Raw genomic sequence first — 17,417 nt, 5'->3', positions numbered from 1 at the left:
TCATCGTGTTTCCTTGAAAACACCCGGAGTTTAAAACAAGTGAAGAGGTTTGAACTGATTTTAACCTCCACTTTAGAAGTTTGTTATGAAACCACCAACAGACTGCTAATAATGCTGTCTGGCTGGGAAACCATTAAAGGGATAGTTCAGGGAATTTAACTGGAGCTGTTTGAGGTCATGATCAACAAGTCGGTGTATCGTCTACATAAGAAGAGAGTCAGCGCTGCCCACGTCTACAGGATCATTTGATTATTCTGCATAGCTTTGTTGAGGTATTGAACAACATTTATCTCAGGCACAACAACCTAAAGTGTATTTTATCACACTAGCTGTTCACTGTGTCGTACTGAGATCAGCTGTTTTGGTCACAAGGCGCCATAGTGCTCAAAATAAATCAAACTCAACTTTCCAGATTTTACAGCTGGTTGAGGCTTCTATTTTTTTGGGTTGGATTTAAAAATTTAAGGTAATACAATGACATCAAAAGTGTTATTTTTACCGAGAGTTAGGGACTAATTACTCACTGAGCTTAATGTATTAAACACAGCTAAACACAGGATCATAACTCTGCAGGTAAACTGTGTCAGATTGGTTAGCAGAGCTAGCACCACCAGCCTTCAGGTTAACGTCCACATGCCTGTGCTGGTTCCTCATTGCTCTGGTGGAGTGTTTACATGTCAGGTACATTCAGGTAGTAGAGCTTTAGAGCATTATGGCAGCAGACATTAAACAGAGCCACAGCACCAGCTAGTGGAGGGAGGCTGCACTACAGCTCAGACACAACATATGATCAACATTGTAGTCTACTACGAGGCGTGTTGTAAGAATTTTAGAAAAGTTTTTTTTTTATTTAACTTGGGATACAAGGTTAAATATGCCACACCTTAGCCTGCTGTACAACAACAGTATTATTTATTTATTCATTTATTTATTATTTCTTTGGGTCTCAAAGAGTGTCATGATCCCACAAAGTCCTGAGTCAACACCGAGTCCTGTTGAGTGTAAACAGCCTCAGAAGCTGCGGCCACTGAGTATAAACATTAATACAGAGACAACTCCGGGTTAGAAGAGTTCATTCTTCTGAAGAGGATTATGTAAAACCATTAAAGAGCTGCTGTGTCCAACCATCAGGGAAGATGGAGATAAATATGAAACTGAAACACGAAGCAACCACTGACGTTCTCCTCTCTCTGCTTTCAGCCTGTCTCTGTCTTTAACTGTTGCTCTCTAAGAATCATGTTGCTCTCTGTCATGTTTTTACTTGCAGAGTAACAACACTAAAACCGGTCTTTGTGTCTCCCTTGTCGTTCACTCTTTGTGCTGTTTCTGCAGGTCGGGGTGTGGGAGACTCTTCTTGCAGCGTTAGAGATCCTCATCAGGGTCCACCACCCTCATCAGGTCTTCAACATTCGTCAGTTCCTCAAGGCTGAAGTGGTTCATCGCTTCCTGCTCACCTGCCAAGTGCTGCAGGTACGTCTCCATCCTGAGATTTAACAGCTCCTTTATAAAGCAACAATCCTGTGCACACAAGTTAATATCCTGCAAGAGACAAGCTATTGTCTTAGGCATTGAGGTATCTTGCGCTTCCTTGTGACATGAGTTATCTTGTTGGTACAAGTTAAATATCTTGTAAGCAGCATGTTATGGTTGTGCATTTAGGTATCTATCTATACAACTTTATTGACATGTTTTTGCCTTGTGAGCTAAAGTTAGTTATCTTGTAGGCCACACTTTGTCAGTCTGTTTTGGGCCGGGTGTTTTTACTCATGACACGTTAATAAAATCCTGTTTGTCTGAAGGAGCATCGAGACGAGCATCTGACCGCCATCCCTCAGGAGGTCTGTCTGTCATTCGTGAAGATCATCCAGGAGGTCCTCGGGTCTCCTCCGGACATGGACCTCCTGAAACTGATCTACAACTTCCTGCTGGCCGTTCATCCCCCGACAAACACCTACGTCTGCCACACTCCGTCCAGCTTCTACTTCTACCTGCACATAGGTGAGGGAACAGCACCTCCCATCATGCATTGCTTTGCTCTCTGGGTGGAAATTGCCAGGTTTTTATGAGCCATGCAGTCCTGTTTGTGAATTTTTTTCTGGTTTTGTTTCTCAGACGGGAAGCTGTACCAGGAGAAGGTGCAGTCCATCATGTACCTGAGACACTCCAACAGCGGGGGGAAGTCGGCCTGCAGCTCTGTGGTGTCGCTCTCCCCGACGGTGTTCGCTGAAGCTCCTCATGAAGGTACGACTGCTGCAGAGAGTTAATCTGTAATCCGACTGCAGCTCAGGAGATCTTAGAGAGATGTTTTTATTCCTCTACGACCTGCGTGTTGATTGTTGCTCCGTCCTGCAAACACAAGATCTGTTTTCAGTCTAATGCAATAATTTAATGTTCAGCTATCACAACCTCAAAGCTCTGAGTAATGCTTCTGTTACTGCGAGAGCACCTGCATTAAAATGATCCCTCCTGCGTCCTTCAGGTAAAGAGTTTAATAAATAAAGTGCTGAGTCATTGTCTGATTTTCCAGGTCATCTCCCCGCTCCTTCCCCGGAGCACGGAGGAGACGATCAGTCGTTACGCCCCCCCAGCCTCGCTCCGTCTCCGTACTCCTCCCCTCTGCTGACTCCTCGACTCGGACACACTGGCGTCCCCGCTGAGGGAGCCGAAGGCGACGGGGTCTCCCTCGCCACTCAGCAGGGTCTGGGCAGCACGGAGACGCTGAAGAAGGGCGGAGGTGAGGAGCAGCTCCTGAGCAGCTGTGAGTCAGCAAAAACCATCTGCGAGTCCAAAGACGCAGGAGAGGGACGGGCCATGCAGACGCCCTCCATCAGCGTGGAGGAGGAGCGAGACGAGGCGGCGGAGGTGGACAGCCTGGCGGAGGGCAGCGTGGGCGTGGCGGAGTCTGAGGACAGGTTTGATTGGGCCAGCGATGAAGCACCGCGGCGTCCCGACAGCCTTAAAGGGATCCAGTCCTTCCAGCGCAGCCACAGTAACCTCGCCAGTTTGGGTCTGGCCTTCCCGGCTCCAAACGGCTCGCTGGCGATCGGACGCTGGCCCACGGCGGCAGACCGAGCGTCCATGCCGGAAGACTGGGAGAGCTACACCTACTCGCCTGGATATGAGAGGGCGCACAGCAAGGCGGAGTCAAATGACAGGTGGAGCCCGTCAGCTGTTACTGAATGAGTCAGCGTTAAATCAGCGCTCTGTTTTTTAAATGTGTGTGTGGCGTCTGCAGGTCCAGCTCCGAGGACTGCCTGGTGCTGATCTGCTGCGGACTCTACGACCTGCTGAGAGGAATCCTGCTGCTGCTGCCCGACCTCATGCTGGAGGAGGTGATGGACAAACTCATCCAACCCGAGGCGCTCATCGTCCTCGTCAACCACTCGTCCCCTCTCATCCAGCAGGGCGTCATGAAGGTTCGTACTTTAACCGATGGGACTGAGACGGACTCAGACTTTCAATCTAGATGATGAATAAATCTGTGTCTCACTCCCTCCCTCTCTCCTAGCTGCTGGATGCGTACTTCAGCCGAGCCCTGAAGGAGCAGAAGGAGAAGTTCCTGAAGAACCACGGCTTCTCTCTGCTCGCCAACCAGCTGTACATCCACCAGGGCAGCCAGGGGCTCCTCGAGTGCTTCCTGGAGATGCTGTTTGGACGGCCGGTCGGTCTGGAGGAGGAGTGAGTCCTCATATAACACTTCTATCATCACAGGCTGCTTCTCTTTATGCATTCAGTCATTTTCTCTCATGAAATATGCGTTTAGTTTTAACGGTAAGCTAAATGTTTAAACATAAGAAGGAGAAACATCTTGAAGCAGATATTTCTCTACATTTAAGATGTGTCCTCTGAATGTTTGAACACGTCCTGGAAAACCTGGAAAACAGTTGACCAGTTTTTCAGTGCTGGATAACAACCTGGAAAATGGTAGAAAAATTCAAATGTCCTGGAAAAAATGATTCCAACATGACTGCATGCGACCTGACATGATTAAAAAAAACACACCCCCATTCATTGAAAGCTGAGTCCACGCTGTGCTGGAAAAGACAGTGACACTGTGGGACTTTTTCCACATCTGTTCTCCCTCACTTGATCATAATCATGCATTCACAGAAAACGGGGGTCTATTGTTTATATTTTATGGTAAATTGACCTTGTGGAGTAATCTTTTGATTCAAAGAGTCTTATATTTAAGTTAAAGAGTGACCTGCGGAGTCAGGCAGAGAGCTCGGGGGTCTGTGCATCACAACTTCCCCTGCAGGCTGAGAGCTCAATCACCGCACTCTAGCTAGTAGGAGCGCAAACTCCTGATAGTGACAACAAATGGAACAAAAAGAGCGACACAGCTGCACAGAAACTCCACGTTGTAGATATCGCTGATCACATTAGACATCACCACACAGGAAGACAGTTTAAACTTTTTTAAATCTCTGAGAGTTCAGAATCAGAATCAGAATCAGCTTTATTGGCCAGGTATGCTTGAACACACAAGGAATTGTGCTCTCTTTGTGCAAAGGCATGAGAATAAGGCATACAAATAAAAATATAAATATAATAATAATAATAACATCAACTGTAAACACAAAAAGAACAACAAATAGGCATGACTAATATGTACAGGCTAAAAAAATAATATGATAATAGTGCAGTGGTGAGTAGTGCAGAGGTAGTTTTACATTAAAAGAGTATAGTAGGTGATGGTTAAATAATAATAAATATACATGGTATATTTATATGTTTATTTACAAAGAGTATTGATCCTCGTTTATTCCACAGCGACAGGTAAGACACTGTTATGGTTGTTATGTTGGTTGTATGGTTGTTACTGTTATGAAAATGTCCTGGAAAATGATCTCTGGAAAATGATCTCTGGAAAATGATCTCTGGAAAACAGTGTGAACCTTGTCGATAAAGATGGCAAAAGAGATGCAAACAAATTCAAAAGCGTATGTCTCACAGACACGTTCAAAGTTTGAGTCACAGAAAAAGAAAGAGATGTAAGAACAGTAGAAATATTCAAACCAGTGTGACTTAAATGGATTAACATGCTCTGCTCTCGAGTTCAAAGATGGATGCCGTTCTGTAGAGTTTCCTTTTCCTTTGTCAGTGCTTTACAACCTTTCCTTTCTCGTTGTGTGATGTATTCCCTCTCTCCTGTGTTTCAGTCTGGATCTGGAAGAAATGGAAAACATCTCTCCCTTCAGGAGGCGCTGCATCATCCCGGTGCTCGGCCTGATCGAGAACTCTCTGTATGAGAACTCTCTGGTGCACAACATCCTGTGCATGCTGCTGCAGCTCCTCAACGCCTGCCCCAAGCTGGCCGACATCCTGCTGGACCACGGGCTGCTCTACGTGCTCTTCAACACCCTCTCCACGCTCAACGGCATGGAGAACGGGTATGGCTCCACGCGCTCTGGGGGGTTTTAGTCTCGGAGCTGGAATCAAATCATTAATCCTCTCACTGTTCATTGATCCGGTGTATCAGAGAGAGACTCATCGCTTCCTCTGCTTCATATTCTCTCTCTTCTCCTCCTCCTCCTCCCTCTGCAGAATCCCCCTGAACGACTACAAGCTCCTGGTGTGTGACATCCAGCAGCTGTTAGTCGCCGTCACCATCCACTCCTGCAGCTCTTCAGGGTCCCAGTACTTCCGCATCATCGAGGACCTCATTACCTTGCTCGGCTTCATGCAGACGAGCAAGATGCGACGCACGCAGGGTGAGGACCGGAGCCGTAGAAATACAGCACACATACAAAATCCATCTTCAGCTTCTGCAGAAAGAAACGGTGCTGTCACTGACGAGCTGAGACTCATCTGAAGTTATAAATTTAGAAATACCTCACAGACTCTTCTATCGTCTCTCTGTGATCACACAAACAACACAGAGGCTTGAAATGTCCTGAATCTGTCATCTAAACACAACCTTAGATTTTTTTAAATCACCTTCTGGAGCTCAGGACTCGTTTCCTGTTTCCTGTCCCATGCATGGTGACATAAGTGATGAGCTTTGTTAGTAAATGTCTCCATTAATGCTGATTCTTCTGGCTGGATGATCATGAAAAACCTGAGTATGCTTTAGAAGAGGAACCTCACACAGCCTGCAGGGAGTGAAGGAAGAATATGATGTCTAAGACCGAGCTGAATAAAGGAACATCCAGCTTTTTACACTAACCATACCTCAGGGTCCTCTCACAGCAGCTCTGTGTGAGTTAAAGACCGTACTCTATGTTCTATTATCAACAAAGACCCAACATCAAGACCGGATCAGATCCAGTCCCATCTTACAGACAGGACTCAGTCTGATCTCATCTTAATCCACCATGAGCAGAGCACTTTGCAGCATTTAGCAAGTTACAGTGGCAAAGACAAACTTCCTTTAACAGGCAGAAACCTCCAGCAGGACCAGACTCATGTTAGACACACATCTGCTGAGACCTACCGTGTTGGAGAGAGGGATAGAGGGAGATGAAGAGAGAGAGAGATGATAGTGGAGAGACGGATAGTAGTAGTTGTAGCAGCTGGAGTCTGGCACGTCCACAGCAGCAGAGATCCAGAGGAACCTACGAGACAAGGGAGCTCAGGGACTCCAGAAAGGTCTATGGTTAGTAACTTTAATGGGACAGGAAGAGTTAAAGTGAGAGACAGGCAGAGAGAGGAGAGAGAGGGAAAGACAGGATCCCAGTGTGTTCCCCCAGCAGTCTGAGCCTATAGCAGTCTAAGACTATAGCAGTCTAAGACTATAGTAGTCTAAGCCTATAGCAGCCTGAGCCTATAGCAGCCTGAGCCTATAGCAGTCTGAGCCTATAGCAGTCTAAGCCTATAGCAGCCTGAGCCTATAGCAGCCTGAGCCTATAGCAGCCTGAGCCTATAGCAGTCTGAGCCTATAGCAGTCTAAGCCTATAGCAGCCTGAGCCTATAGCAGCCTGAGCCTATAGCAGTCTGAGCCTATAGCAGTCTAGGCCTATAGCCTATATACATCGAATATGTCGAAGTACGAGACACTGCAGTCCTGTGACGGGCCGAGTCAATCAGGAGAAGTTCAAGTGGGCTCCTGAAACCAAATCTGGACCCCTCCTCAGTCATTTTCAATCCCTTATAGTTTCTTGCTTGAAGCTCTTTGGAGTCAGTAACTTTAATTTTGGTGGTGTGTCTTATTTTCGTCTCAGAGATGGCGGTGGCGTTGCAGTTCCGCGTCCTCCAGTCGGCCATCGAGTTCATAAAGACGACGGCGAATCAGGAGCCTCAGAAGATGAGCAGCTCCATTAACGCACCGAGCTCTCCTCATCACGCCATCTATCAGAAGAGGAAGAGCATCGCGGGTAAGTGCTGCGAACCGATACAGGATACAGGAGTTACAATAAACAGGAAGTGAAGGCGATGACTCAACGACGAACGATCACGACTCCAGATCAATACAATAAAATAAATCAGGAAAATATGGACACCTTCCTGAAAGTGAAGCCAAACATTTAGAGCTCCCCCTGGTGGTTGTCTGCAGTATAGCTCATAAGCCCCGCCATCTCCATGTTAACAGATGGGACATGGGTGAAATTCTAAAATCAAAACACAGGTCAAATAAATGTCCCTCAAACATGGTTCCTGTCATTATAGTTAGTTCTTATCATGCTGATTCATGTCTCAGTGTTCATGTTTCTGACTACTTTACTTTGAATTAGTTATTTGATTTTTGAAAATGTGACGTTTACAGGAAACGTAAATTTCAGAGCTGACAGCCTGTGAAACTCTGTGCTCTGACTTTCCTCCAAATCCACACACCAGTTTCTCTGCAGACCAGCAGCATCAGCGCCGTCTGAGCGCGCTCCTGCCGCCGGTCTGATCCTGACCTGGTTGTGCTCCCGACCGTGCGGACATGCTTGTTTTTTTAAGTGAGAACAAGTAAGCAGAAAACTGGACTCTGAGTCTGAAACATGTTTCTGTTCAGCTCTGTTGTTGCAGCAAATCCACGTTTAGCAGTTTGAGCCTCGCTCTGCAGGAGGATATCCAGCGTGTCGGACAGTTTGTACTCCTCCTCTATCTGAAGCTGTTCAATACTTTCAGTTATCTGCTTCATGTTTCTGTGGGAAATATATAAACAAGTAATCGATGATTGATGGTTAATATCTCCAAGCATCGATTTCAGAGGATATATTGAATTTGCATCCTTACTTTTAAATCAAATCAGCTCTCCACAAAGTTTTATATTAAATAATACATCACAGTTTTCTTTGAATTCATGATTATGATCTGTAGAGGAAGAACAGATGATAGAAAGCTGCTTATGTCTTACATCGTGTTCACCCCAGACATGAATACAATCATTGACTCAATTTATTTGCACCAGGATGTTCTGTGTTTACGACAAGCGGCAACCTCCGGTCTAAAAATATGAGTCCAATGCTGAAGTGTTAAAAACTGCAGTTCATCTAGGTTCAGCTTGAGGCTGGCTCCAGAAGTACCAGAAACCACATACACATGAATGGGAACAAGCCGATCTTTACAGCAGAAATAAACATGTTTATAGTCTGGTACAAAAGACCAGTGTAGTCTGGATAGCTCATTTCTCGATGTCCTCTCACTGTGAGGGGGGTGAATTTATTTGTAACGTGGCAATTTTGAAGATACAGAGATTAGGAGTCTTCCAATGAGAGGCACAGCTGACTTGATTGACAGGCGGGAACACTGCAGCTGTTGGCTAGGAGGCTCAAAGCCCGCCTCTTTACGTCACAATCGCTCGACAGAAGCAATATGGCTGCCACCGCCGATTGGCCTCAAAACAGCTCTTCAGAAACAGATGGGTGACGTCACGGATACTACGTCCATATTTATACAGTCTATGGATACAATACGACACGACATGATCGATAGGATACGGTAGGATACGATAGACGAAGACACTGCACGAAATGACACAATATGACATGTTACTATACGACAAACAGGACACGACACGATACAATATGATATGATAAGATACATTATGCCATGACACGCTATGGCAGGATATGATACGACTCGATATGTTACAACACAATCTACGACACTACTCAATACGATAAAATACAATACGATACAACAGGACACTAAGATACGATACGATACGAAACGACAGGACAGGATCGATAAGATACTCTAGATTAAGACATGACAGGGCACGACCAAGCGGCAACCTCCGGCCGTGAGCATTGAAGACAATGCGGAAGTGTTAAAAACCGCAGTTCCTTGAGTGTCCACTTGAGGCTGGCTCTGGAAGTACCGGAAACCACATACACACCCATTCAAAGAAGACGATCTTTACAGCAGAAATAAACATGTTTACAGTCTGGTACAAAAGACGAGTGGAGTCTGGATAGCTCATTTCTCGATCGGCACACACTCAACGGGGGCACATTTTTCATATCGCGGCAATTTCGAAGATATTAAGATTATGAGTTTTCCATTATGAGAGGCTCAGCTGACTTGATTGACAGGCGGGAACTGTGATGGAATTCAGCAACAAACTGGACACTGGACACAGAAGACTCAGGAGACTCTGACGGCTTACGTTGAAATAGTTTATGTAGAACTTGGCCAAGGAGAAATAACATAACAGTACACAGGCAGGAGAGTGCAGTGCAATGCCAAGTCAGTTCTGACAGACAAAACCCTTGGCATGGTATTTATTCCCTCTGAAGACGACACTAAAGTTAGATAACCATGTTTGGACAATAGGAACACAACAAGTGGGAAGAAGACCTGTGCTCTAGTTCTGGAGACAGTAAGTCGGCCATAACACACAGATAAAGACAGGAGCAGGGGGAGAGACCTTGACTACTACCCTGACACGATCTCGCCCGTAACAGATGACATAGGAATCAAGTTACTTTAACTTGACATTTAGACTGAAAGAATACAATAGTTAAACATTCTTAGATACATATATATAAGACTATGAAAATTCCACGACAGGAACACTGTAGCTGTTGGCGAGGAAGCTCAAAGCCCGCCTCTTCACCTCGACAGAAGTAAGGTTGAGTTCAGAGCATATCCAACATGGTTCCCGCCGACGATCAGCTTCAAAATAGCGCTTCAGGAACAGACATCACAGAAACCACGTCCACCACGCTATACTATGCGAAACGACACCACAAGACACAAAATGATAAAATGATTAAAGTATGATGCTACATGGTCATTGACAGCATAAGTGTTCAGTGACCGTGATACCAAGAGATCTAGAGCTCCCCCTGCTGATTGGCTGCAGTATAGGTAATCACAACTTAGCAGATGATCCTACTAAAACTCGTCACTCACAGTGAGCTCCTGTTTATTCCTGTTTCAGTCGTACGAATCAGGTCGGCGACACACGGACACAATTTTTCCTCCATTTCCAGATGAATGAATCTCCGCTAGTCTGTTCTTCACGTCGTACGTCACCAGAAGATCTCTCAGGAATAAGCTAACAAAGCCAATAGATCGTTGAACGCGTCGTGAATTCGTGTCATTCGTGACGCTCAACAAGAACTTACGTCTACTCGTATCTTTACATCGACTTTACACTTGCAAGACTGATTTTATTCACTTCTGGTGTGAACGCAACATTAGAGCGGAATATTATAGCACTGTTCCACAATCCAAACATCTCTTTGGATTTAATATCGGGATGTAAGTCACACAGGTGTGTCGGACGTAGCTCACCTTTGATACGACAAAAAAGAAATGCCGATAAAAGTTCATCTCACGAACTTTGAGTTTTACAGGAAGTTACACGTCACTTTTAGCGTCTCCTTTAACTAAATACGTCAGCGCCCGTCGTCGGGTTATTTTAGCTTCACTTTTGTACGACAGCAGATACGTGTCGTCCATCTTTATATACAGTCACTGATTTGGAAAATGTTGAGAAATTATAAAAGTTTCTATTAAAGTTAAAGACAGGATGTTTATTTTCCAAAGCTCTGACAGTTTTTGATCCTTTGTTAAGAATTTAAACAATAAAATTATTTATTTAATTCATAATTAAAATGTGATGTTTGGTTTGCATTTTGCTGTTTTACTTTAATGCACCTATTATTGTTTTTAATACATTTTTATCTTACTTTTATTTAAGTTCCTCTGCAGTATGTGGTGTTTTTTTATTATTCTGTATTTTGTATTCTGGCTTCTTCATTCATTGTTTTCTGCACCATGTTATGAAGATTGATCGTAGTGTCTCTCCCTGAGCGATGACCCTGATTGTCTCTGTTGAATGTCGTAGTCTCAGAAGTAGAGATTCAGTCTGTAGTTGTTTGTTTTTGATCCTGAGTGTCTCTCAGTCTCTTCTCCTCTCACCTGTGTGTTCATCCTCCTCTCCTCATCCCGCTCTAAAGGTTCCATTGCCATGAAAGACTCCATTATCCCCCGCATCCCCCGTCAGCACTACTGCTCCTACGGTCAGATCCCCCTCTCCCCCCCCTTCAGCTTCCTGTCCCAGGACTCCCCCCTCCCCTCCCCCTCCGGAGCTCCGTCCTACATGCTCCACGGTGACGCAGGTAGCCGAGGCCGAGATCATCCTCCCTCACACGGAGCATGACTCTCAAGTTTGCAGTGACCTCACCTTCCTCCCCCTCGCACTCACCTGGGGGTTAATTTGCCCAGTACCTGCCGGTGCTACTGGTGCCTTTTGTGTGTGCATGTTTGAATGTTTAACTAAATCACGGTTAAGCATTTCTGCACAGAGGGCATCCTGATCAGGGATCTCTTTAATCCTCTCTTCGCTCAATCATTCACCAGAAATTTGCATAACCTCACGCTGACCTTTGAAGGAAGAGAACGCGGCTTTCACTCACAAACAGCGTGCCGTTGACACATTGAGGGCTTTAAACCGGATCATGAGATGATGTTGTTCTTTTGTAGGGCGGCGTCGCTTCTCCCTCGCTCAGGCCGACTCGCTCCTGATGCGGATGCGATCTGTAGCAAGCGATGAGCTGCACCAGATGATGCAGAGGAGGATGAGCCAGGAAAACCCGATCCGGGCCAACGAGACCGAGTTCGTCCAGCGGCTGCAGAGGCTCGTGGTCCTCGCCGTCAACAGACTCATCTACCATGGTAACAACTTCTGACTGCGCCTCCTTATCTGCTCAAATCTTCTCTGTTCTCTTCATCTTTATGATATTCACTCTTTGAAAAGACGTCATTCTTTAGTTTAAAGCTGCTGTGAGGAACTTTTGTTTTGTATTGAATCTGGCGCCCCCTTGTGGACAAAGTGATATCTCTTATCTCTTGTCCTATACATGCAAAAGTAGTGTTTTCAACAAAAGCCTCATCCTGTTGTGTTCAACAGTCAACTTTATCAGGCATAAAGGCTGTTTCTGAAGCAAGATGTCCATCATCTGGTCTGACACCTACCCCCTCAGGGCGGTTTCAGGCATTAAAAATTACAACAGAGAAGGTGCCAGTGATGCTGTTGATGGACTTGTTTGCTATTGAAGGTTATAAAGAGGCATCAGGATCATTTTCAGTCTGTTTCTCAGCCAGTTCAAAACTCCTCATAGTGCCTTTAAAAGACGTCTTTAATTAAAGGTGCTTTTTGATCAGAAGTTCCTGGAACTTTTAGAACTTCTTTTCCAGGAACTAAATGGTTCCTTTGGCCCTTTTGGTTGTCTGTGTTTCCACCGAGGTCTGAAGTCCTGTGAAGTTGATGCAAATCAGGCCAGTGACGTATGGAGAAAAAAAAAGTAACTGCACTACACCACCAGACCAGTAGAGGGCAGTAAGAAAGAGGCGATGGTGACACTACAATTAGCCTGTTAGCATGAAGGAGATTCCTCTTGTGCTGTTTGTGATCGAGCTTTGATCAAACTCTTAGAAGGAGACGAGCTCTAGAGACAAAGAGGATTCAAAACGTCTGAAACGCTCGACTTAAAACAAGAAGACAGATTTTAAAAGCCATGTCAGAGATGGACCGGTGTTCCAGTTTAAAGAGCGACCCTGTTAACTGGAGACTCTCAGCCGGATGCATCCCTCACAAACGTCTTTAGACGATCATTAAATATCTGATGAGGATATTTGGACGTTTGAATAAAAACTAAACTAGGATGCATTCCCGAGGACTCCTTCTGTGTTTCAACAGCTGTTGTAAACTCCACAAACACTGACACGTTCAGCTGAAGGTCTCCAGTTTACAGGGTCACTCTTCAAACTGGAACACCGGGAGCTGACAGAGACGCATTCACACTATCAGGCTCAGAGAAGACCGATGTTCAGGAGTTATTAAACCAAGAGAATCACAGGTGTGTGTGATGTTAGTGTGGACGGAGGGGGGGATAAAAACACGGAGGGTACTCTACCAATCAGACACGTTCAGCATTGCAGGCCGCGCCCCCTAAAGTTCCTGGACCCCCCGAGCAGGGAATTTAACTACCCAGGAACTGAAGTTAGACCCTGGTTCCTGCTGTTGAAACGCGCAGAGTTCCTCAAAATGTCTCTAGTTCCTGGGGAAAGTTCCTGCCGTCAAAAAGCACCTCATGAATCCTCTGAGTTATCAGGAGTCTGAGAACACCACACTCTGAAAGTTTACCTCTGAGTTTATTTCACCTGCTGTCTCCTCTTTGTGAATTCGTCTCTCGTTTCAGATGTGAGTCAGGATTTATTTGACCTGCTGAACATCCCCGACTCTCCGGACCAGCAGCTTCTCACCCCAGACCCAGGAGATCCGCAGCAGGAGGAGAGCGGCTCCTCTTCTGTGCCTCACTCTCCCACCCCCTTCACGCTGCCGCCCGCCAGCAAGAAGAGCTTCCAGAAAGACATCCTGCGACTCATGATGGACGGGATCAAGATCAGCCTGGTGAGAAGTCGCTCTCTGGGAAGTTTAAAGTTTTACTTTGAGACCTGGTGTTGATGTTTGTGATCCCCACAGGGGAGCACGGGTCGAGGAGGAGCCCCACACCAGCAGTGGAGGAGGATCCTGTGGTCGTGTCGGGACACTTTCAGGGTTCAGATCGGCCGCCTGCTCGTGCACACGCTCAGTCCTTCACTGCCGCTGACCGACAGGAAGGAGACGCTGGAGTTTGTGTTTGATCCACGGCATCTGGATATCCTGAAGGAGAGCCTCAGCCCGGGTCTGGAGGTGAGAAACTGAGTCTGAAACCTGGAGCTTAAAATACTCAGCATGTAAGGAAGCAAATGATGTTAAATCTGCAGAATGAAAGAGCATATCTGTGCAGGGACTTCACTGCATCCTGGGTATTTTAAGCTCCATAATGATGCTTCTCTGGTCTCCAGTGCAGAATGTTTGACCACTGCTGTCTGCTGCAGGAGAAGAGTCTGTCAGAGTCGTTGCATTTTCACTCCCTCAGACAAGTTTTCTCAGCAGCTGTCAGACAGCGACTCTAAAATAACTCTGAGAGATGTATTCATGCTCCTCTTCACCGCGGGAGTCTTCTTTTACTCCGCGGCCTCCTCTCGGGCTTCACTGAAGGTCAACCGGCGAGATAACACTTGTTTCTGTCCGTCACAGCGTGAGGCAGACAAAAAGAAAACGCTCCTCTTCTTCTTCTGTCTTTCTTTCTCTCAGCACGGCCCGAAGCTGTCGCTCTACCTTTACGAGATGCAGCACGACCACAAGGACAACCTCAGCAAGGAGGAGCTGAACGCCGTCGGCGTGTTCATGACGTCGCTCAAGCTCTGCGGTCATCGCTGCATCCCGCCGAACGCGCCGCACAAACAGGACCTGCTGAAGGCCATAAAAGAGGTAAACACCGCCCGCAGAGGACAGAGTCTCAGAGCGAACACAGCTCGTGGAAAATCACCAACTCACTGTTCACTTGTGTTCACAGGAGAAATTTAAATATGAAGCGGAGGAGAAAACAAGCAAACTGGCGTGGGAGAAGAAAATGGCCAACACTCAGAGGAAGTGAGTTTGAGAGATTAATCTGCAGCTCCAGAAAATATGAAATAAGAAGCGTGTCTTTGTTCCCATCTGCTAATCCCTCCGTTTTTATCTCTCTGCAGTCTTATTCAGAGGCTGGACGGAAAGTCCAAGGACATTTCCAAGATCGCAGCCGATATCACTCAGAACGTGTCTCTGCGGCAAGGCATGGAGAGGAAGAAAGTCATCCAGCACATCAGAGGACTCTACAAGACCGACCTCAGCGCCAGCAGGCACTGGCAGGAGCTGGTGCAGCAGCTCACACACGACCGGTGGGCATCCAATCTGAGCTCAGATCAGCTTTACACAAACTAACTAAACTGTGTCTCACATGAAGCTCTGATAACACGACTCTGATCAACACCAACATCACATAATTCATCATCAGGGCTTGTTTAGTAAACAGATCTGTGAGTGTAGGCGTGCAGCAGAGCAAACAAACGCTTCACCCACACACTGAATAAATACAGTAGTATGTTTACAGAGAGTTCAGGTGCATCAGGATCTACCTGCAGAGCTTTGGATGTGAAACACACGTTTCAGGACACGCTGTGCAGAATCTAAAGAGTATGAGTCGTGTTTAAATTAACGTCTGTTCTCTGTTTCAGGGCGGTTTGGTACGACCAGACGTCTTACCCGACGTCGTGGCAGCTTGACCCCACCGAGGGGCCAAACAGGGAGCGACGGCGGCTGCAGAGATGCTACCTCACCATCCCCAACAAATACCTGCTGAAGGACCGACGCAAGCCAGAAGGTGAAGAAACACTCCTGTGCTGTGTCCCGTGAACATACCAAGATGCATTCACAGCCATATTGTCTGAGTTAGAGTCAGCTGTGCAAGAATTAACGGGCTGTTCATGCTCGTATCGGTTCAATAAGATGCTGGTTAGAGACGTAAGACACGAGAGGTTTAATACAGAAGTTTAGTTGAGAGGTCAAGCTTCATTTGAAGTTTGAAGATTGATGTTATAAAGGGGACATCTTGTTAACGTGCAAATAATGATTGTGAGAGTGTAGTTTATAGTTCTGACACGACGCTGGGAGGTCTCTGTGGGGGAATGTACGAAAGGAGAAAGCGAGGATGGAAAGTTTGGGTCGGTGCAGTAGAGGAAGGATGAAGAGGGTTCAGAGTCGATCAAATGTCTCATTACTGGGAGAACTGGGAGAACTGGGAGTGCATGAAGCGGTAAGAACAAGTCAGTGGATCTAGATGAGGAGAAAAGATGCCTCTCTCTCTCTCTCTCTCTCTCTCTCTCTCTCTCTCTCTCTCTCTCTCTCTCTCTCTCTCTCTCTCTCTCTCTCTCTCTCTCTCTCTCTCTCTCTCTCTCTCTAGGGGAGGTAGAGCGTACAGCCTGACCTGGCTTCTCCTCCTGACTCTGCTTTCAGTGTCCTCTTTTTGCACATCTTTGCAGAATCCTCTCTCTGTTTTCTCTTCCCTCTCTCTCCCTCTGTTAAAGTGAGGAAATAGGGGGAGATAAAGAGTACAGCCTGACCCAGCAGGGGTGAGCTGCAGCGCCCCCCCCCCCCCCCAAAAAAAAGGCTTCTCACCTTAGCTCTGTGTTCCCTGTCCTCTTTCTTACATCTCTCTGCAGACTCCTCTCACTTTTCTCTGTCCCCCTTTCTCCCTCTCTCTCTACCTTTGTTAAAATGAGTAGGGGGAGGTAAAGTGTACAGATTAACCCAGCAGGGATTAAAACCCCAACACATTCTGCTTATGCCTTCCCAGTCCTCTTTCTTGCACCTCTTTGCAGACTCCTCTCTTTCTCTCTCTTCCTTCGTCATAATGAGATAGCAGGGGGAGGTAGAGCGTGAACAAGAGGGCACCAGAGCTAATTGTTGAGCCTCCCGAGGTGTTTGGGGCCTCATATGATAAAACACAGGTGAAGGGAGGAGCTCAGTTATTCCCCACGGTGATGATCTGGCTAATGTTGGTTGATATTAGCATCCATGCGTTGTGTTACGTAACTTATCAGCTGAGGATAAACATTGAGGTGAGGGCGTAAAGGGTCAATTAGTGTCTGGTGTGCTTTTCTTAACTCCGCCCCCTCCCTGTCTTTGTTCAGACACGGTGAAGCCGGCGTTGTCCTTCCTGTTTGAGGATAAGACCCACTCCTCCTTCTCGTCCACCGTCAAAGACAAAGCCACCAGCGAGCCCATCAGGTATGATCTCCTCTCCTCCGCCTCTCTGCCCGCCTGGGAGCTTTTAGTAAACATCACGGCGCTCTCAGGGAGCCCGGAGGATCTAAATTAAGCACATAAATGTCTCCTCATCGTGCTGCGGTGAGAAGTGTTCATGCTTTATTCAGGCCGAGTGTTTCTGGTTTGAGAAATGTGTCTTTGTCCTCAGGTTCACCAGACGGTGCATCAGCGTGGCCCCCTCCAGAGAGACGGCAGGGGAGCTGCTGCTGGGTAAGACGCTGACCGGCTCTCACAGCTGCTCCATGCATAAAACACGGCGCAGAGAGTAACATGTCCTCTCTCTGCGGCGCTGTGATCCTCTCTGTCAAGTTTCTGCTCTCACTACATCACGTCTCACTTC

The 17,417-nt window shown here is 46.5% G+C and overlaps 1 protein-coding gene across 4 annotated transcripts in view; it reads left to right on the top strand.

Moving 5' to 3' along the window:
* Positions 1–17,417, top strand: part of lyst (lysosomal trafficking regulator) — a 101,367-nt gene that overhangs the window by 71,247 nt on the left and 12,703 nt on the right. For all 4 annotated transcript variants that reach the window (XM_034681365.1, XM_034681364.1, XM_034681362.1 and 1 more), the window contains 18 exons: positions 1,333–1,470; positions 1,800–1,998; positions 2,113–2,241; positions 2,528–3,155; positions 3,236–3,416; positions 3,509–3,678; positions 5,163–5,393; positions 5,548–5,714; positions 7,164–7,316; positions 11,866–12,057; positions 13,584–13,795; positions 13,868–14,077; positions 14,525–14,701; positions 14,787–14,863; positions 14,962–15,150; positions 15,487–15,632; positions 16,942–17,038; positions 17,226–17,287. In XM_034681365.1, the coding sequence (XP_034537256.1) occupies positions 1,333–1,470; positions 1,800–1,998; positions 2,113–2,241; positions 2,528–3,155; positions 3,236–3,416; positions 3,509–3,678; positions 5,163–5,393; positions 5,548–5,714; positions 7,164–7,316; positions 11,866–12,057; positions 13,584–13,795; positions 13,868–14,077; positions 14,525–14,701; positions 14,787–14,863; positions 14,962–15,150; positions 15,487–15,632; positions 16,942–17,038; positions 17,226–17,287 (3,358 nt within the window). The remainder of the gene's footprint in view (positions 1–1,332; positions 1,471–1,799; positions 1,999–2,112; positions 2,242–2,527; positions 3,156–3,235; positions 3,417–3,508; positions 3,679–5,162; positions 5,394–5,547; positions 5,715–7,163; positions 7,317–11,865; positions 12,058–13,583; positions 13,796–13,867; positions 14,078–14,524; positions 14,702–14,786; positions 14,864–14,961; positions 15,151–15,486; positions 15,633–16,941; positions 17,039–17,225; positions 17,288–17,417) is intronic.

This window comes from Notolabrus celidotus, chromosome 4 (assembly GCF_009762535.1).
Source record: "Notolabrus celidotus isolate fNotCel1 chromosome 4, fNotCel1.pri, whole genome shotgun sequence".
Classification (NCBI taxonomy): Eukaryota; Metazoa; Chordata; class Actinopteri; order Labriformes; family Labridae; genus Notolabrus; species Notolabrus celidotus.
This window is presented reverse-complemented; position numbering and strand designations above follow the sequence as displayed.